The sequence below is a fragment of the Pseudophryne corroboree genome, chromosome 12, assembly GCF_028390025.1.
Source record: "Pseudophryne corroboree isolate aPseCor3 chromosome 12, aPseCor3.hap2, whole genome shotgun sequence".
NCBI classification, from domain to species: domain Eukaryota; kingdom Metazoa; phylum Chordata; class Amphibia; order Anura; family Myobatrachidae; genus Pseudophryne; species Pseudophryne corroboree.
Window position 1 is genome coordinate 9,930,115 of NC_086455.1, and position 19,150 is coordinate 9,949,264.

The 19,150-nt window shown below is 45.6% G+C and overlaps 1 protein-coding gene across 1 annotated transcript in view; it reads left to right on the forward strand.

The window, feature by feature from the left end:
* The window catches only part of LOC134980790 (uncharacterized), a 33,494-nt gene that overhangs the window by 11,415 nt on the left and 2,929 nt on the right, over positions 1-19,150 (forward strand). The window contains exons 4-9 of the mRNA XM_063947757.1: positions 9,317-9,445; positions 9,698-9,797; positions 10,598-10,673; positions 10,814-11,009; positions 14,670-14,984; positions 18,198-18,455. Of these exons, the coding sequence (XP_063803827.1) occupies positions 9,317-9,445; positions 9,698-9,797; positions 10,598-10,673; positions 10,814-11,009; positions 14,670-14,984; positions 18,198-18,455 (1,074 nt within the window). The remainder of the gene's footprint in view (positions 1-9,316; positions 9,446-9,697; positions 9,798-10,597; positions 10,674-10,813; positions 11,010-14,669; positions 14,985-18,197; positions 18,456-19,150) is intronic.

Consider the following 19,150-nt stretch of genomic DNA (forward strand, 5'->3'; position numbering starts at 1 on the left):
GAGTCGAGGAAGTCACCGACTCGTGTGAGACCAGCAGTATGCCAAGCATTGAAAGGATATGAGGCCTGACCCTGTTGAAAGTGTAGGTTACCAAGGAGAGGAAGAAATAGGGAGTAGGTGTGCTGTAATTTTAGAGATTTTCTGGATAATTTCCGTGCCACCGCAGTGGATGTTAGGAGTATATTGTCCAGAAAAGTAGCCGGCAAGTCAGATTTGGATGCATGTAGGACAAAGCTAAGAGACAGAGGGGCGCAGAGTTGGGAATCAATCAGCGAATCGGTAAAGACCGATGTACCCTTGAGCCAATCCACTGCGAAACAGAGAAGACAGGCTCTGTTGTACTGCTCTATGTCCGGCAGATTCAGCCCTCCATTCTGTACCGTCTGGGATAATTTAAAGAGGCTTATTCTGGGTCTTTTACTGGCCCAGATGAATTTAGAAATAGATGAGTTAATGAGGGAAAGGTCAGATTTAGAGAGCATGACAGGTACCATCTGAAGGACATAGAGCAATTTGGGGAAGCTAGCCATCTTCACCAGATTACAGCGACCCATAAGATTAAGGGGTAGTTTTTGCCACAGCGCCAATTCAGTTTGGATTTTAGCGAGGATGGGATATATGTTGTCAGAGTAAAGACGAGCAGGGTCAGAAGGGAGAAGGACTCCAAGAATGTAATATGAGCGGGGGCCCACCGAAATGGAAAAGGAGTGTCCCATCCTGTAGTAATCTGGGGGATAATAGCCAATGCCTCTGATTTATCAAAATTAACCGAGAACCCTGCAAAGGAGTAAAAATGAGAGATAGCGTTCTGCAATGCCATGACGGATTGTCTCGGGTTGGAGGTGAGAAGAAGGATGTCATCTGCGAATGCCATCAATTTAACCTCTCTGTTACCAATTTTAACCCCTCGAAAAACCGGGAGGTTAAGGATGTAACGTATAAAGGGCTCTAGAGCTAGATTAAATAGGAGGGGGGAAAGAGGGCAACCCTGTCTGGTTCCTCTTTCAAGGATAAAGGGAGATGAGGAAATGTTATTGACTATCACCTGCGCAGTAGGAGTATCATAGAGGGAGTCAACAAGGCCACGAAAGTTATCACCAAATTTCTGGTATGACAAAACTCTTGCGAGGTGAGGCCAGGCAATCTTATCGAAAGCCTTTTCCGCGTAAAGGTTTATTAAGACATTATCCATGATATTATGAGAGCGTGAGTACGTTATAGCTGCCAAGGCAGTCCGAATGCCCTGCACAGATTGCCTATGTCTAATGAAGCCCAGCTGCGCAGGCGATATAATACGAGAGAGACAGAGTTGTAATCTATTGGCCATCAATTTCGTAAGGATTTTAAAATCCTGATTAAGGAGGGAAATTGGCCTGTAAGAGCCAGGTAGGGAAGGGTCCTTTCCAGGTTTCGCTATGACTATAATCGTGGCCTTGTTAAATCTAATTGGGGTTTGTTTGGAGGTAAGGATGTGGTTATAAAGAGACGTGAGGGTAGGGGCTAGCTCATCACGAAGCATTTTATAAAACTCTGCGCCAAAGCCATCAGGACCGGGGCTTTTGTTATTCGGTATAGTCTTAATAACATCAACAACTTCTTCGACTTTGACCAGACTCTCTAGAGAGTCTTTCTCCTCTTGAGTCAAAACGGGGAGAGCAGCCTCCTCTAAAAAGGAGAGGTTGGCATCCAAGTCGTCAGGGTCCTTGGTGTACAGAGATTGATAAAAGTCCCTAAATCTAGTGCAAATGATTTCGGGGTCAGTATTTAGCGTGCCCGAGCTGTTGATTGCGGTTACCCATGTGCGTGCTTTAGGACCTTTAATCAGATTGGCCAGCAGTTTGCCTGATATATTGCCCCACTTATGGAGCCTGTTACGTTGATAATCACAGGATAATTGGGCTCGTTCTGTGAGGAATGTGTCGTAGACAAGTTTGGCTGAGAGATATGCTTCTTTGTGGGCGGGGGTATCGTGTTGGGTGTATCTTCTATATGCAGAGGTAAGCGTGGTACTCAAGGACTGTAATTGAGAAGAAAACTTCCGTCTAGAGTGAGTGTATGACATAACATGTCCTCGGAGGACAGCCTTAGCCGCTCCCCAGAAGACTGGTGAGTCTAGACTCTGATCCTTGTTATCTAAAGTGTAATTGAGCCAGGATTGCTTCATGTGAAGAAGGAAGTCAGTAGATTGGCGTAAATAGGCAGGGAAATGCCAACGGGGTGGACTGCGGGGGGACATGGCTAATTGGATATGGATAGATACAGGGGCATGGTTGGATATAATGATGTTGTCAATGGAGGTGTGGGTAAGGAGGTGAGTGGCAGTGAATATATAATCAATTCGAGAGTGAGAAGAATGAGGATGGGAATAGAAAGAAAAGTCCTTCTGAGTGGGATGGAGTATCCGCCAGGGGTCCAAGAGGTCTAACTGGGAGCAGAAGGAAAATAGAAGTTGTGTGAAAGTCGTAGCGGAGGAGGCACTTACCCTGGATCTGTCCATGGATGGGTCGACCACTAGATTGAAGTCTCTGCCGACAATTAAATTCTGGCTGCCCCAGGTAAAAAGGGTCGTTAAAAGGTCTGCAAAAAAAGAATTGGGTAAGATGTTGGGTGCATAGAGGTTGAGAAGGGTATAAACAACATCATTAATACATACGTCTAATAACAGAAATCTACCCTCAGGGTCATGACGCTTTCTCAAAATAGAATATTGGAGATTGGCGTGAAACAATATCGCAACCCCCCTAGACTTAGAATGGTATGGAGATGAGATACATTTCCCTATCCAAGGGGCTCGAAGGGTATGTCTAGGATCGTCTAACCAGTGGGTCTCTTGGAGGAACATGATATGAGGAGACATGTGTTTCAGGTGAGTGATCACCTTCTTCCTCTTAACCGGGTGATTGAGGCCCTCAACATTCCATGCGGAGCAACGTAGTAGTTGTATCTCCGTCTACATGAGGGTGTGGGTGGGTGTCAGTAGACATGTCAACCCACCCCTACCGGGAAAAAGCAAGAAAGGAATATGGAAAATGAAGTAGGGTCCCACCCCGTCCCAGCGAGCGGGGAGGGGATCCCCCAATGGGGGGAAGGGGCTCCAGCACAGGCAGGTAAACCTAACAAAACATATAAACAATAACAAAAACATCAATAAACAACAAGAAGTGTAGACAAGAATTCAAGAGTGTGTCAATCACCCTTCTCAAAAACATTATGTGAGGCCCGAGTGCAGACTCGAGCAGCGGTGAGCTACTAACAGGTATAGTCATGCAGTGATCAAGTGTCAGCTATGGTGAAATGTAATTTGGCCTCCTCAGGATCCTCAAAGAAACGTGGCCGACCATCTTCGAAAACTCTGAGGCGGGCAGGGTAGAGTAATGAAAACTTAATCTTCGCGTCAAAGAGGTGTTTGAAGATGGGAGCAAACTCTCTGCGCTTAGCAGCTACCAATGCGGAAAAGTCCTGGAAGATGAGGAGGCGTTCTCCAATGATAGAAAGGCTGGCAGCTTTGCGGTAGTGGTCGAGAAGTCTCGATTTGTCCTCATAGTTTAGAATTCGCATGATGACCGGGCGAAGGCGTCCCGAAGAGTTTTAACTTTCGGGTCCCATTCTATGGGCTCTCTCAATGACAAGAGGAACTCCTTTCAGATCCATAGACAGTTGTCCCGGGATGCCTGATGAGAGGAGATCCAAGAGCTCGCGGCCTTTCACCGACTCAGGGATGCCTATGACCCTTAGGTTGTTACGCTTGCTGCGATTTTCGAGGTCATCAAGCTTCTCCTATAGGTCAGAGACCTCCAGCTGCTTGGCAATGTAGAGAACGTTGTGCTTCCATCAGATTATCTTCTAGGGTCGATATCCTTTGTTCCGCATCATCAAGGCGGGTAGAATGTTGACTCAACAAAGTCGAAGAGGACTCAATGGCTTCTTTAATGCCCGCTAGCTTCTCGTCTAAGAGCGGTCCTAAGACCGCTATTAGGTCTTTGTGTTTCATCTTTGGTTGTGTAATAGGTGGTCGTGATTTGCGGGATCGCTGGGATAGCGAGCGTGTAGTCGAGTGGTCGGAGTCGGATGATTCGCCACAGGGGGTGTCGTCTCGAGAGTGCTGAGTAGTGCCTGCGGACATCACGGGCCAAAGAATCAGGAACTTTTCCATGCAGGGAGATCTGAATAGAGATGAGGTAGCCAATCGCAGAGAATCAATGCAATAAAGGGTGTAGCGGGCCTCACATATTGAACAAATACTCTCAGTGCACTCTCATCATGGTTATAGAGCACCAGGAGGAATGGAAGGTGTGAGGTGTGAGGGCCTCGCGGCATAGGTAAAGTCCAGGAGCCGGAAAAGGCAAGTAGGGAGTAGGACCACGAGCCCTAGGCTGTTGGCACGTTACAGGTGGCTTTGTAAGGCCGCAAGCAGGGGGAGGCAGCGGTCCGGCCAGGGGAAGGTAGGGGAGAGTTCCTCACCGCATCGCGGAGTGACTGGTGCGGCTCCCGTCTCCCTCCGTTCCAGTCTCTGTGCCGTCTTCGGCAGGAACAAGATTAAGATGGCCGCCTATCACCGTGAGCTGTGGGGAAGGGGGGGTGGGGGGGGTGGAGAGTATAGATATATTCCCCCGGGTGGTAGGGGTATGATCTCCACTTGTGCACCTAGGGCCTTCCCGGGTGGGGAAAATGGAGGGGCACTGCTGGGTGGGCCTGTCCGTTTTTTAGTGCGGGGCTGGCAAGAATCCGGCCGGTCGGTAGCCGGAATTGAGGGCCTTGACTCCAATCAGCCTTTTTGACTAGCGGGCTAGCTAGAACGGGGGTGCTCCAGCCGGGGCGATGGCAACTGTGGGTCTCCGCTCCAATGAGTGATTATGGCAGGGAAGGCGACGTCCGCGGCCTCAGGTGTGATGGTCCACAGTTATGTTCCGGCAGCCTGTCACTCCGGTGGTGGTGTTGTGGCCGTCTGTTAGCAGGGTCCCCCACGTAACCGCAGCATCGGTCTCAGCGCGATCCGGGTATTCCCCAGGCAGTAATGGGGAGAGATAGCAGGGGCAAAGGACGTGCAGCGGAGGTATTCTGTCTTCAGGCCTTCAGCACTCCACGGCGACACGTCCCGCAGCAGTGAGGAAAAAGATGGCCGCTGGGTACCGCCGTCGTGTCAGGGAGAGGAGACACCGGCCCCCCAGTCAGAGCCGCCTGCCAGCCCGAGCGGCCGCCGGGTTCATACACCCTCCCGCAGGCGGCAACCGGTCCCCCGAGCGCCGGGAGAGGTGAGCCAGGGTCGGGTGCAGTCGTCGCGGCGTGCCCGGAAGTCCGGCGGGGCTGTGGTGAAATTGAGGCCCCGGCTTGGGGACTGGAAGCGGGCCTCAATCCGCGGGAGCCTTCAAGACGCTCCCCGATTCCGCGGCCACGGGTGGATAATAGCAGGGATGTTGGGAGAGTGTAAACAGCGAGGGGTGGGATGGGAAAATGGGTCTGAGCGGGCTGGGAGGGTGAGGAGATGGTAATAATGCAGGAGCTATGCCAAGCTGCGACTGCTCTCCTCCTGGGCATCACGTTTAATGAAAGAGGATGAGAGGCAGGAAAAGATGATGGTACGTACCCGACCAAGTATCGAGGATAAAGTCAGCAGAAAGGTCATAGAAACAATTTATTCAGTGGGTGAACCATCTTTTAAAGGTAAGTATTAAAAAGTCCAACAACATATATTGGACCTAAAGGGGGGTCAGAAAAAATTAGACTAGAATAAACACCAAAGGGTCCAATCCTAATTCCTGATAGTGTCAGGGAAAGTTTATAAATGCAGATGACGTGGAGCAAATATAGAACACTGAACTTTTTAGTGGATAACACACTTTCTTCAGCATACAGTATAATAACGATGCAAAACCTACAAGAAGTTATATAGGACAGTTGTTTAGAACTTTCAAATAATAACATAAACATCATGTTGTACAAGAGGTATATACAAATTCTCTAATTCGGTATTACTCATATTCCATATTCAGCAATAATAGGGTCATGGTAACATAAATTAAGTGCTAGCCATTAAATAGGTGTTGTCAAGTCTCTCCTGGAAGCCAATTCTATGCAGAAAATAAGGCATCTTTCATTAAGTATTAGGTATAAAGCCTCAGACATGTCCAGTAGAGGTAATGGGTACAATATGTTTTTTACCAACATTTAGAAGTAATAATAATTACAGACATTTTGCGAATAATGAACATTAATTACAACAAATGACCCAAATAATTAGGGATCCAAAACACAATATAAGTGGGTATATACAATAGAAGCATTAGTCCACAAGAAAAAAACAATTATACCATCCATATAGGGGAACACTGAAAAAAACAAACTGTGAACATATGATACAGGTTGAATATCCCTTATCCAAAATTCAATATCACACATTTTTGGTTCCCCTACTGAGATAATGACAAATAAATAAATATATATATATATATATATATATATATATATGTGTATGTGTATATATATATATACATGTATGTGTATATATAATTTATCTAAATAATATATTTATATATACACATAATATACTGTATATGTCATCATCTCAGTAGGGGACCCAAAAATGTGGGATTTTGAATTGTGGATGTACTTACAATAGGATAGGTGTGTTCCTGTCAAAGTTCAGTGAATGAATGAGGCTAGTCCCTTTGGTTCAACTTTATACCCCCCAGGGGAGTGACCTCACTTCCTCCTCATAAATTCAATGGGGTATATAGAAAAGTGACCAAAAAGTGACAACGTAGTGTAGCTGATATAGTGCTTCCCAAAAGGAGTACAACCACAATAGAGAGCCAGGGCTACCATCATAAATTGTGAGGCCCGGAACTGAGAAGATACAGGGCCCCTCCAAAAAAAGTTTCTGCTGCATCGCTCCACCCCTATGTGATGTCATACATTGTGACATCACATATAGGTGGAGTCTTGTGGACCTACAGGAATGGTTTACAGAGAGCTGATGCACAGTTGAATGCTTGTTTTGTAGTGAGTGCAAGCCCTATTAGTTTTAACATGCAGGAAAGTGTTTATAATCATTCGATGCTGATGGAACGCACTTCCGGTATGTGTTCCAACGACGACCGCGGACTTCTGGTAATGCGTTCCACCGGATAGGACTGCCGCAGAAAGCACTCCTATGTGGAGTGTGAATGCTGGGCTGCATAATAAAGTATTTTAACACTATAATACGTGGTAGGCAGCCTGTGCTGCCTCTTTGTGATTATACTTGAAATTCCATAGTGAAGCACAGGTATTCAGCTAGTATTATATATACGATAATAATGTAAACTCTTGGGACAAACTCTGTGACCCGCTCTGTCCTGTCCCACTGTTCCTCAATTCCCTGGCCAACCAGGATGAATAATGAGACGCTGGTGAGGTGGCCCATCACTATTGGCGAGACATCATGTTTAAGGAGTCTGGAAACGGTTTGTGGATGATAGACAGTCAATAGGTCAACACCATAGGGTCGACAGTACAAAAGGTCAACAGGTACATTAGGTTGACAGGTTCAAAAGGTAGACATGGAAATGGTCGACGCGCATATGGTCAACACATTTTGTTTATGCTTTGTTAATGTTTTTACAACTTTTGCTGCATTTACAATCCATGTCACAAAATATTACCTTGTGAAGAGCAAACTGAGCCCGCGAGGGGCCACACTACAACAAATTTGTGTCAAATATGTTTAAAAAACACCAAATGACGCCCCAAAATATAAAAAGTCGACTTTTTTGTGTCAACCTTTTCCATGTCTTGTTAGTGGAGGCCGGGGATACAGAGCTGGGAAATTCTTTGCAGAGTGCGGAGTAGGAACACTTTTGCACTGGAAGCGGCTACATGCAGAGACGCATAACCGCTTACACAGGCGGCCATATTCAGGTGGAGAAACTGCATTTGCTATAGGACTGCTGCAAGTTTTTATTGTGCGTCTAATGGTGGCGTCTAAAGTCGCACCAGAGGGTAATGCTGTGTCTTTAGACTATGGGCATCTCAGTCCTTGTACATTTGGACATATGCTTATACACGGGGGGAAGAGCTTTGTAGTGGCATCTGCATAAAGTCACAGATGGGTTTGAGGACATCTGCGACTGCGGCTGCCTCAGTATTAGGCCGTTTCTGAGTTGGGAGCAAAGCAAACAAGTAACTGTACACCTGGAACAAACCCTGCTGCAGTGTAAGGGTAGCAAATACATGTATGTATCCTTTTTTGCATGCAGGGTAAATAATGGCTGTTTTTGCATGTGGCCCACACATGCTGGACATCTATAAGCCTTAATGGGGGTCATTCCGAGTTGTTCGCTCGCTGCCGTTTTTAGCAGAATTGCGAACAGGCTAAAATCCGGCAGTTCTGCGCATGCGTATGAGCCGCAGGGCGCACGCGCTAAGTACTTTCACACAAAACTATGCAATTTTACACAGGGCCGAGCGACGCTTTTCAGTCGCTGTGCTGATCGGTGAGAGATTGACAGGAAGTGGGTGTTTCTGGGTGGTAACTGAGCGTTTTCCGGCAGTGTGCTAAAAAACGCAGGAGTGCCAGACGAAAACGCAGGAGTGGCTGGGGAAACGGGAGAGTGGCTGGCCAAACGCAGGGCGTGTTTGTGACGTCAAACCAGGAACCAAACAGTCTGCAGTGATCGCAATCTAGGAGTAGGTCTGGAGATACTCAGAAACTTGCAGGGAAATATTTAATAGCAGAACTGCTAACCTATCGTTAGTAATTCTGCTAAGCTAAGATACACTCCCAGAGGGCGGCGGCCTAGCGTGTGCAATGCTGCTAAAAGCAGCTAGCGAGCGAACAACTCGGAATGAGGGCCTTTGTGCGGGGAAGTGACTGTGCTGCCCCCAGGGCCCTCTGCTCTGGGTGACGGCAGCACCCACACCCCAAGTTATGGCCTGTCTTCATATGCACATGGCAGATCATCTACAGCTCAACAGCCAGGAGAAGCCTTAGAACGTCCACTCTTTACATGACTTAGGACAGGCAGCAAATGACTGTACCTCCCTAGGGTTCCTCAACTAGCAAACGTTCTCTTGAGGAAATCTAAAGGCAGTTAGATCTACTCTCCCTGAAGCTGTCCTGTCGTTTCTAATTAGAAGACAAGGAAAAACCTTTTAGGGGAGATGCATCAAGCCTTGGAGAGATAGAAAGTTGCCCATAGCAACTAATCAGCTTATCATTCATCTATCTAGCACAGTCTATGAAATGACAGAAGCTGGTTTATTTCTTTCAAAGCTTTCATACCTCTCCCCCATATAAATAGTATTTTTCTAAGCTTAATATTGTCATAATTGATTCCAGGAAGGACCCAGAAGAGAGATTATAGAGGAATGATTATTATACGGCTGACGCTCTCTGCCTGTGTGTTCTGTCTCACCTGCTGTGTGTTCCTTCACCACGTCATCATGGACAGTAAGGATAACCTGGGGACTATTTGACGTGACTTGAGATACAGTATATGAGGACGCACCTGTTCATTGAAACCTGGATTCCATACAGTAAATGAGAATCTGTCCCTAGTGGGTGCTTATTTTGCTTTATAAAACTTGCTTGCTGTTTTAGAGCAGGATTTGACGTTTAATAAAATGTGTCCCTTCCATCTATGTATATCTTTATTTCTATAGTGCCTCACAATATAAGCGACACACATCACTACACATAACTCACAAACTGTACATACAGTAACAGTGAAACCTTTAGAAAACAAGAACCAGGATCTCACCTGCACAGCTTACAATTATACAGTATGTGGAAGCATGAGCCATAACCGCTCTATTGCAAGGTAAGTGCTTAGCTTGTATTATACTGATAACCATACATGAAGCCCAGTCACAGATAATTAGTCACAGCAGTGCCAGATTCCAGAGTTATGGAACATCTGGGGAGAACAGTGTACGTTGTGAAGAAGCAGCAGGAATGGACAATGTATGAGGAGCGGAGGAGGTAATTCTGTGAGGAGTGAAAGTGACCTTCTGGGCCAAATGAAGACGTGCACTGAGATGTAAGGAAGTACAGCCGCTTCTAGTGATGTAAAGGTAAGGAGAATTATTTTATAAATAATAATGAGGTAATCATTTATCTTCTCCCACAATCCCCCAAGTAGTCTTGAGGAGCGTTTTCCACCGGAGCATTTATCAAACGGAGAACTGGGCGTGCATCTTTACGTGTGCGTCATTTAGGCTCATTTGTGCAAAAGGAAATTGTTTTTCGTATCCACTGTTCTGCTTTTCCACAAGAAGTCAACTTTCTGGTATGGGCGAAACGCGTGAGGGGTTTATGAAGGACAGAAGTCACATCTCCATCTGATCCTAGCCATCTGCATTAACCAGAGTTTATCCTGGATTTTCTTAGTGTAGATCGGCACTTTATAGTTACACAGGCTACTTGTGCTTGGGAGAGAAATGAGATGGTGCTGGAACAAGCAGAGAGGCACAATATAAGAACACTGGAGAGGAGACTGGAGGAGGTAGAGCCGCTAGTAGTATCATGTAAGATATTGTACAGAATATACCAGTGGTTCCCAATCTGTGTGCCTATGTGCCCAACTCATAACCTCACCAGATGTTTTGTCTCTCTCCGCAGGGTAAACGAGGTGTCCGTCTTGGTGTTTGCGGTGTATCCAGTGCATGGCGTACCATATTTTGTTACTAGAAATGGGGTGATCCTGCGACCCCATGAAGCAAGATAGCGCCATAATAACTCCGCCCCCTCCAGTCTGTGGTATTGAGAGGAGTAAATAATAAGTATATTGTGGTGAATGAAGGTCAGTGCTCTATACTCACCACACTGGGAACATAGGAGAAGTGTGGTCGCTGTATGTATACAGTTCCCCTGTCTGTAGATATACAGTACACCACATGCGCTGCTTCCTCTCACAGGTCTGTGTGCAGCTGTTACCTGTGTCTGCCGGCCAGCGAGGTAACTAATATGCAGGATGGAAGGAAAACGCTTCAGCTGCTCATACCGACCGTGGTGATCCTTTACCTTCATTCATGTGAGTTTATTGGGTTTGTTATCTATAGGTATATAGCAGTAGAGTAAGTGTTTTTGTTGTAACATGTTGTGACATGTATCAATTTTCACTAAATATTGCGATACAGCCCACCCCTATTCACAATCCGCCATTTGTGATCGTGCTGGGAAAGCTCTTCAGATATATATTTGTCCCTGCAGTGTACAAACTTCCGGGTTTATGATTCGGGATTCCAAGTGCACTTGCGCAAGCTATTGATGGCATTGCCTATTGGCCACAAGCTCTGGGAAGTTACTATGGGGCAGATGTACTAAGCCTGGAGAAAGTGATAAAGCAGTGATGAGTGCAAGGTGATAACGCACCAGCCAATCAGCTCCAATATGTATACTGACAGTTAGAAGCTGACTGGCTGGTGCGTTATTACCTTGCACTTATCACTTCTTTATCCCTTCTCCAATCTTAATACATCTGCCCCTATGTAACTAGCTTGCTGCATGCAGGTAATGTACATCGCACCCCTACAGACTCCTATGGGGAGTGCCCCATAAGAGACATTGGAGATATTTGCTGCAGACCTTTTTAATGCATATGGGGATCCATATAAAGTATATTGCTGTAAACTGCATTTTTGGCTTTACACCTACAGTGTGTCATAGACTGTCATTATGTTTTCTTACATCACCAAATGATTCAGATTGTAATCAAATGTTCTGAGTTGTTCCTATATACAGATTCACTCATAAGACAAGATATGTAACATGGACATAAATATTTCATAGAGTTTAAATAACCCAACACAGAGATCTGACGTATAAATGTCTATAGCTGCGAGACCGCGACCGGGATGAACGTATCGGAAAGGCAGCATGATTCATTCATTTACTTCAATTAATTGATGAAAAACAAGCAGCCTGATCACAATTTGCTTCAGTTATTACTTATCACTCATTATAATGACTGATCTCCTCTAAGACTAGTTAATCAGATGTGTGCATTAGCAGCCAGCGTGTTTATATAAGTCGCCATTGAGGTTAGGCTGCCAGCATGAAGGGTGCTACAAGTCTGCCAAACACAAGCATAAGCAGATAGTGATCATCAGTCAGTGACAGAGGACCTGATTCAGAGACGGACTCATATGTGGGGGCGTCTTTTGATGGTCACCCACCTGCAACTTGATGCAAATTCCACAACAAGTCCTTCCCTGGTGTACAACCCTGTGTGTCTGACTGTAGAAAGACTGAGACACCCACCGTCAGCGTCCATACAACCATTAGAATCTGCACCAGGTGTAGAGTTTTGGTCTTAGTATGGTGTCCAATGAGCATCTGGTCTTTTCAGCAACATGCCTGTGACACTCCAATAACAAGACCATAAGACGGACCATCTCTGTGTGGGCACTGAGACACCTCCCAGTCATTGCCACCATCACTTTTCCAAGACATCTCTGTGGCACCGGGCGTCTCAATCGCAACAGCGACTTTGTGCGTACACTCTGTTAAGCATTTTTAGGGATTTTCCCGCATATGCGCTGTAGCAATAATCTCTGAACTATATTGCGCGCCACTCTGCACTCTATGGGGGTAATTCAGACCTCATTGTAGCAGCAAATGTGTTAGCAGTTGGGTAAAACCATGTGCACTGCAGGTGGGGAAGATGTAACATGTGCAGAGAGAGTTACATTTGGGTGGGGTGTGTTCAAACTGAAATCTAAATTGCAGTGTAAAAATAAAGCAGCCAGTATTAACCCTGCACAGAAACAAAATAACCCACCCAAATCTAACTCTCTCTGCACATGTTATATCTGCCCCCCTGCAGTGCACATGGGGGGTCATTCTGAGTTGATCGCACATAGCAACTTTTTGCTGCTCGTGCGATCAACTAGACTCCGCCTATGGGGGAGTGTATATTAGCATAGTAGGGGTGTGATCGCTTGTGCAGCCCTGCTATGTTAAAAAAGTTTCCTGCAAAACAAGACCATGGTCAGACCTACTTACCCTGTGCGACGGATCCGGCGATGAAGGTCCCGGCTGTGACGTCAGACATCCGCCCTCCAAACGCCTGGACACGCCTGCGTTTGCCTTACCACGCCCGGGAAATGGTGAGTAGACGCCCTGATCCTCCTTCCCGCTGTCAATCTTCTTGCGATCGCGCATGCGATCGCTTTCATCAGTCCTGGCGTCATTGCCCGAATGTCTCTAACGCATAAGGAATTTGACTGACACCCTATTAAAATGTACAATATTAAATTTATTAACAATACTTGAATACTAAATGATTAACTTCAAATGTAGAAATATAGCATTTCCTGCTGTATTTTGCACAGGAGCACCCTAAGGGTCCAACAATAGTCAGCAAGCATACTTGGACCCTGATATTGCTTTTCCATTATGGAAATCTTCTTGGTGAAACCATTCACCATGTTCATCGATGAATCATCCAAGATTTGCTGGGAAGAAATCCAGGTACAAGTCCAAGAAATGGACTCTCAGAGACATGTTACATCTCGTGGGCTTGTAAGATTTTTAAATATTGCCCACTATTTCTTCGTTGTCGTCTGCCTTATGTTCCAGAAGACGTTCCGGCAAACACTCCTGAGACTCCCATGCAGCTTTTCAGCCTGGTACAACGGACCATTGAAGCTCTCATTTTGATTCAGTTCTCTTATTTGAGATCCTACAAAGATCCCTTCTTTGATCTTTGCATCACTAATCCTCAGAAATTGTTTCCGAAGTATGTAATCTAAGTCCACTTTGATCCATTGCTTTAATAAAGTTCTTCATAAGACCAAGATTTATACTGAGCAGAAGTAAATATATTTTACTGAACTCATTAGTGGTGTACTGATGAATTCAGTGATGCTGGCTTACAGGATCTGGGCAGTCATAATATCAACGCCGGGATCCCAAACACTGACGGGGGTGAGTGTGGGCTGTTTTCCCCTATACCCTACCCCCTAATCCTCTGTTTACACAGCTTAGCCCTAACCTCCCCCCTTAGTGCCTGACCCTAACCACCACCACCCCCGGAGGTGCCTAACCCTCCCTCACGGCAGCCTAATCCTAGCCCTTCCCCACCCCCCAGAGCGTAACACTCCCCCCCGTGCTTAAAACGTACCCAACCCCCTGCCCTAAACCTAACCCGCAGGCTATACTTACGGTTGGGATTCCGGATGTTGGGTTTCCGATGTAGGTCTTGTGGCCCTTTCAGAGTTCCGGCGTTGGGATTCTTAAGAGTGTTGGGATTTTGGCATCAGTATTTTGAGTGCCGGGATCCTGACAGCCCGACATCTTGGCCGCATCCCGTACGGATCACATTCTTTCCTGGAGTTACTGATGTTCGCTTTGCCCACTGCTTCTGAGCGGAATGATTTCAGGTGCCCCGTGACGAAATCTTAGTTGCCTGCTTCTCCACTCTATCTGCTCCCCTGGTTGTAGGGGACAATTGCCTGGATGGATCTCTCCCCACATCTTAGATCTTTAACTGAACCTTTCTCTCTGCCAAGGAAGGAAGAAATATCTATATACCACTATGTAATAGCAGATCTTATGTGTTGTACAGTGTGGTGATTATTTTTCTACAGAACTATGAGCTATGATATATTGTTAGTTTGATTATATCCGTTGCGTAGTATACATTGTATCTATTTTGTGCTTATTAATCCATGTTATAATTCTGTATCAGGTTTGCTGTGTGACGCGTTATGTGACAAGAGATCCGTGTCTGGTGTAGAGGGAGGAAATGTCACCCTACAAGTGGACCTGGCTGGGATCAAATCCATTTCTTGGTATATCTTCCAAAGTATTTATATAATTGCTATAACAAAACCTGGAAGATATATTGATGATGTTGATGAGGAGTATAAGGGGAGAGTCCACAGCACAGCGGATGGTTCCTTACACATCACTGATCTGACATCGGATGATCAGAGGAGCTACAGAGCCACTGTACAGAGGGACGGAGGACAGAGGTGCTTACTCTTTCATCTCACAGTATACAGTAAGTTATGGGTCATTTCTCCGGTTCCAGTATGAATGGTCGACCATGTTATGGTCGACAGTCATTAGGTCGACCACTATTGGTCGACATTGACATGGTCGACATGGACACATGGTCGACACATGAAAATGGTCGACGCATGAAAAGGTCGACATGAGTTTTGTAACTTTTTTGTGTAATTTTTTGCGTAAAGTGACTGGGAACCCCAATTAGTGCACCGCGTCCCCTCGCATGGCTCGCTTCGCTCGCCATGCTTCGGGCATGGTGCCTTCGCTCCGCTGCCGCTTCACTCGGCACAGATTACCGTTCCAATCGTAGTCCACGTGGAACGTAAAGTATGGAAAAGTTCCCCAAAAGAAAAAAAAAGTAAAAAAATTCATGTCGACCTTTCATGTGTCTACCATTTTCATGTGTCGACCATGTGACCATGTCGACCATGTCAGTGTCGACCAATAGTGGTCGACCTAATGACTGTCGACCATAACTTGGTTGACCATGTAAACGGATACCCATTTCTCCGTGCAGAATAAACTCTATGTAGCAGCAGATCCGATGCAGAAGGAGACATAGAGGTCTCTGGTAATTTTTTCACTGTGTGAGGTATATGTATAGCTGGTAGAGTGCCAGCCAGTCCATTAAGAATATACTTAATGGACCCTACACTTGTCCCCTCTGATTGTGCCACTTTTTTTTTTTTTTAAATCTTCATTTTATTTCTTTGCTAAAATTACTTTTAAAGACCAGTATTCCTCACCATGATTATTATGATTGGTGTACGATCAGCGTGGCAAAATGCTGAATAGCGCAATAGCGTGTTTTACAAATACACACACATGCTGCTTTGTAAGGGTATAATTGTCTTCTTTTTTTTACAACATAATTTTATCACAATCCTTATTTGATCCTTATTTCTTTGTAAGGATATCCTTATGTCTATCCCATGCATGTTTAAATTGCTCTACTGTCTTAGCCTCTACCACCTCTGATGGGAGGCTATTCCAACTATCTACTACCCTTTCTGTGAAGTAATTTTTCAAAAAATTTCCCCTGAACCTCCCCCCTCCAGCCTCAGTGCATGTCCTTGTCTCCTATTACTTCTCTTCATTTGGAGAATGTTTCCCTCCTGGACTTTGCTAAAACTCTTGATATATTTGAAAGTTTCTATCATGTCCCCCCTTTCCCTTCTCTGCTCCAAACTATACATATTGAGATTTCTTAGTCTTTCTGGGTAAGTTTTGTGATGTAGGCCATGCACCATTTTAGTTGCCCTCCTTTGTACAGTTTCTAATGTATTAATATCCTTTTGAAGATATGGCCTCCAGAACTGAATACAGTATTCTAGATGAGGCCGTACCAATGACCTATATAGTGGCATTATTACTTCTTTCTTTCTGCTGCTGATTCCTCTCCCAATGCAGCCAAGCATCTGACTAGCCTTCCTCATTGCCTTGCTACATTGCTTACCTGCCTTTAAGTCATCTGAAATAGTGACTCCTAGATCCCTTTCCTCCTCAGTAGTTTCCAGTATAGTGCCATTAATACTGTATTTAGCTTTAGGATTTTTGAGACCCAAGTGCATGATTTTGCATTTTTTGGCATTAAACTGTAATTGCCAGACTCTTGACCATTCCTCTAGTCTACCTAGATCCTCAATCATTTGTTTTACCCCACCTGGTGTGTCTACCCTGTTGCATACCTTTGTGTCATCTGCAAAAAGGCATACTTTCCCTTTAATGCCATTTGCAATGTCACCAATAAAGATATTGAAAAGCACTGGTCCAAGTACAGATCCCTGGGGTACTCCACTGGTAACATTTCCCTCCTGTGAATGCACTCCATTTACCACAACTCTCTGTTTTCTATCTGTTAGGCGCCGGGGTCCGCTCGTCGGTGCGGCCCGGCGCCTAGCAACCAGGGACGCCGTGCGCGTTCAGCCGCCGGCTCCCTGGCAACGCTAGACGCCGGGCGCACAGAGCCGCTCTGACCTTAGCAACAGGGACGCCACGTTCAGCCGCGTTCCCCGTTGCTGGGTCTGTCCTAAATTACCTGATTATGTGCTGGCCGTGCAGCATGCAAGCTGCACGGCATTTCCATTGATTACCCTGTCTGGATCTTGATTGGAGGGTTCCTGAATAAAGGCACCCTCAGGACTTCTTACAGACGCCGGTGATAGCTTCCTGTTTGCCTGTGTCTGCTACAGAGAGTTTCCAGTCCTGCTCAATCCGGTTGTTCCTGTCCTCAGAGATCCTGTACTCGGAAGTTTGCCATCTATTCCTGGAGTCTGACCGAGCACCTTTAACATCCTGTGGTGTTCGTGAGTCGCGGCTCAGCCGTGTGTTGCGGCTTGTCCGCTAACTGTTTATTATTTAGTTAATTTGTGTTCTGGAGCTTTTGCGGAGGATTCCGCTTCCACAGATCCACTCTGGTATCCAGCGGTGCTGGATAGGAGTAACGGATCAGTGGTTCTTTGGTTGTCCTTTTCCCTGGCGGCTAGTCCGCACATACCTTTGGTTAAAGTTAGTTAGCTTGTAACCCCTGGCCTGGTTGCTTAGTCAGAGGGCCCCTTGTTATCACCCTGTCTCGGATTTCCCTTTGTCTCCCATTAAGACCTGCGGGGGCATCGGGGTTGGGCAGACATAATCCGCCCTTCGAACGCGGCTGCCATGGGCTCAAGCAACCATAGTCTCGCAAGGGATTTCTGATAACACGGGCGAGACAACGGAGTTAGGGCGCCAGGGGTTACTAGGCTCTCCTGCTCCCACAACCAGCATATCTTCCCAGTACTCAGACCTCTGCATAAGATCTCTTCTGGTCTGGAGTACGGGAATCATAACACTATCCTGCAACCAAGATCTTATCCATTTAATAATCCTAGTATCCAATCCCAAACTTCCAAGTTTATTTAGCACTCTGTGATATGGAACAGTGTCAAAAGCCTTACTAAAGTCTAGATAAGCTATATCCACGTATCCACTTTTATCCATCAACATAAATTACAGACAATTGGCAGACAAGGCCGCATCAGGCCTTTTGTACTATAATTTTATTTTGTGTTTACAGTAGTATTGTGTTTACCCCACTGTCTAGAATTGCTTCGGTCTCCTCTCTATCATGCATTATTAAGTAACGGGTATGTTGTGCGGTAGAATCAGGAGAAATGTCATTTTAGTTTACTATTACACGTATAACGTTCCTTTCATGTGTTTTCTGTAGGAAGGTTATCTGCCGGCGACATCCAGATCAGCCACAATTTCACCAGCAGTGACCCCTGCGCTGTGGCCCTGATGTGTACGGTGACAGTACGAGATGTGACTGTAACCTGGGACAGTATAGACAGCAGTGATATCAATGTGACGGGAGATGTCCTATACGTACCTCCCAGCGATGTGAACTTCACCTATACCTGCACTGCCAGGAATCCTATCAGTAACTCCTACAAGACTGTGGTTCCCCAGCACTACTGCAACCCAGGTAATTATCATTACACACCTGTATATTGGCTATACGTGTAACCTCATTACTGTACCTGTCAGACACCTTCCCCCAAAACACAATGATCTGCTCCTGTTCATCCCAGATTCCCAGTTATTTTCTAATTGAAAAAAACTGAAAGTGTTATTAATGTTAAACATACTGTATGGATTAAACATTAGCTGCTTAGTTAAGTCCACGGTATTTTAAGTAGAAAATATGTTAGAACAATAGACAGTTGTCTTAGGGCACAATGTGCGGTGTTCTGTTTGGTGCATTCTCTAGCACATAAAGGTTGGAGAATACGGATTTTGCTTAGTACTTAAATTCCCAATTTGCTTCTCTAAAACCATCCCCCATTATTCCTTAGATGATTTTCTCTAGCCATACTTGATCTGTTTTCTGTCTTAGCTGGGTGCACACCTGTACAGTCGTCTTGTACATCGTATGATTCACATCCTCCTGGTGAGATAGTGGAAGAGTGTGCACACAGCGATGCAGACAGGTGCGAGAGTAAGTATGGAGAACTAGGCACCCAGGGGCAGGTGTTTCAAAATGCAAATACTAACATCTACATACATTATTTGCATTCAAATTACATCAATAATTAATTACCACTGACATGAATACACACACACACACACACACACACACACACACACACACTACCGAAACAATTTATAGCAACACAATCA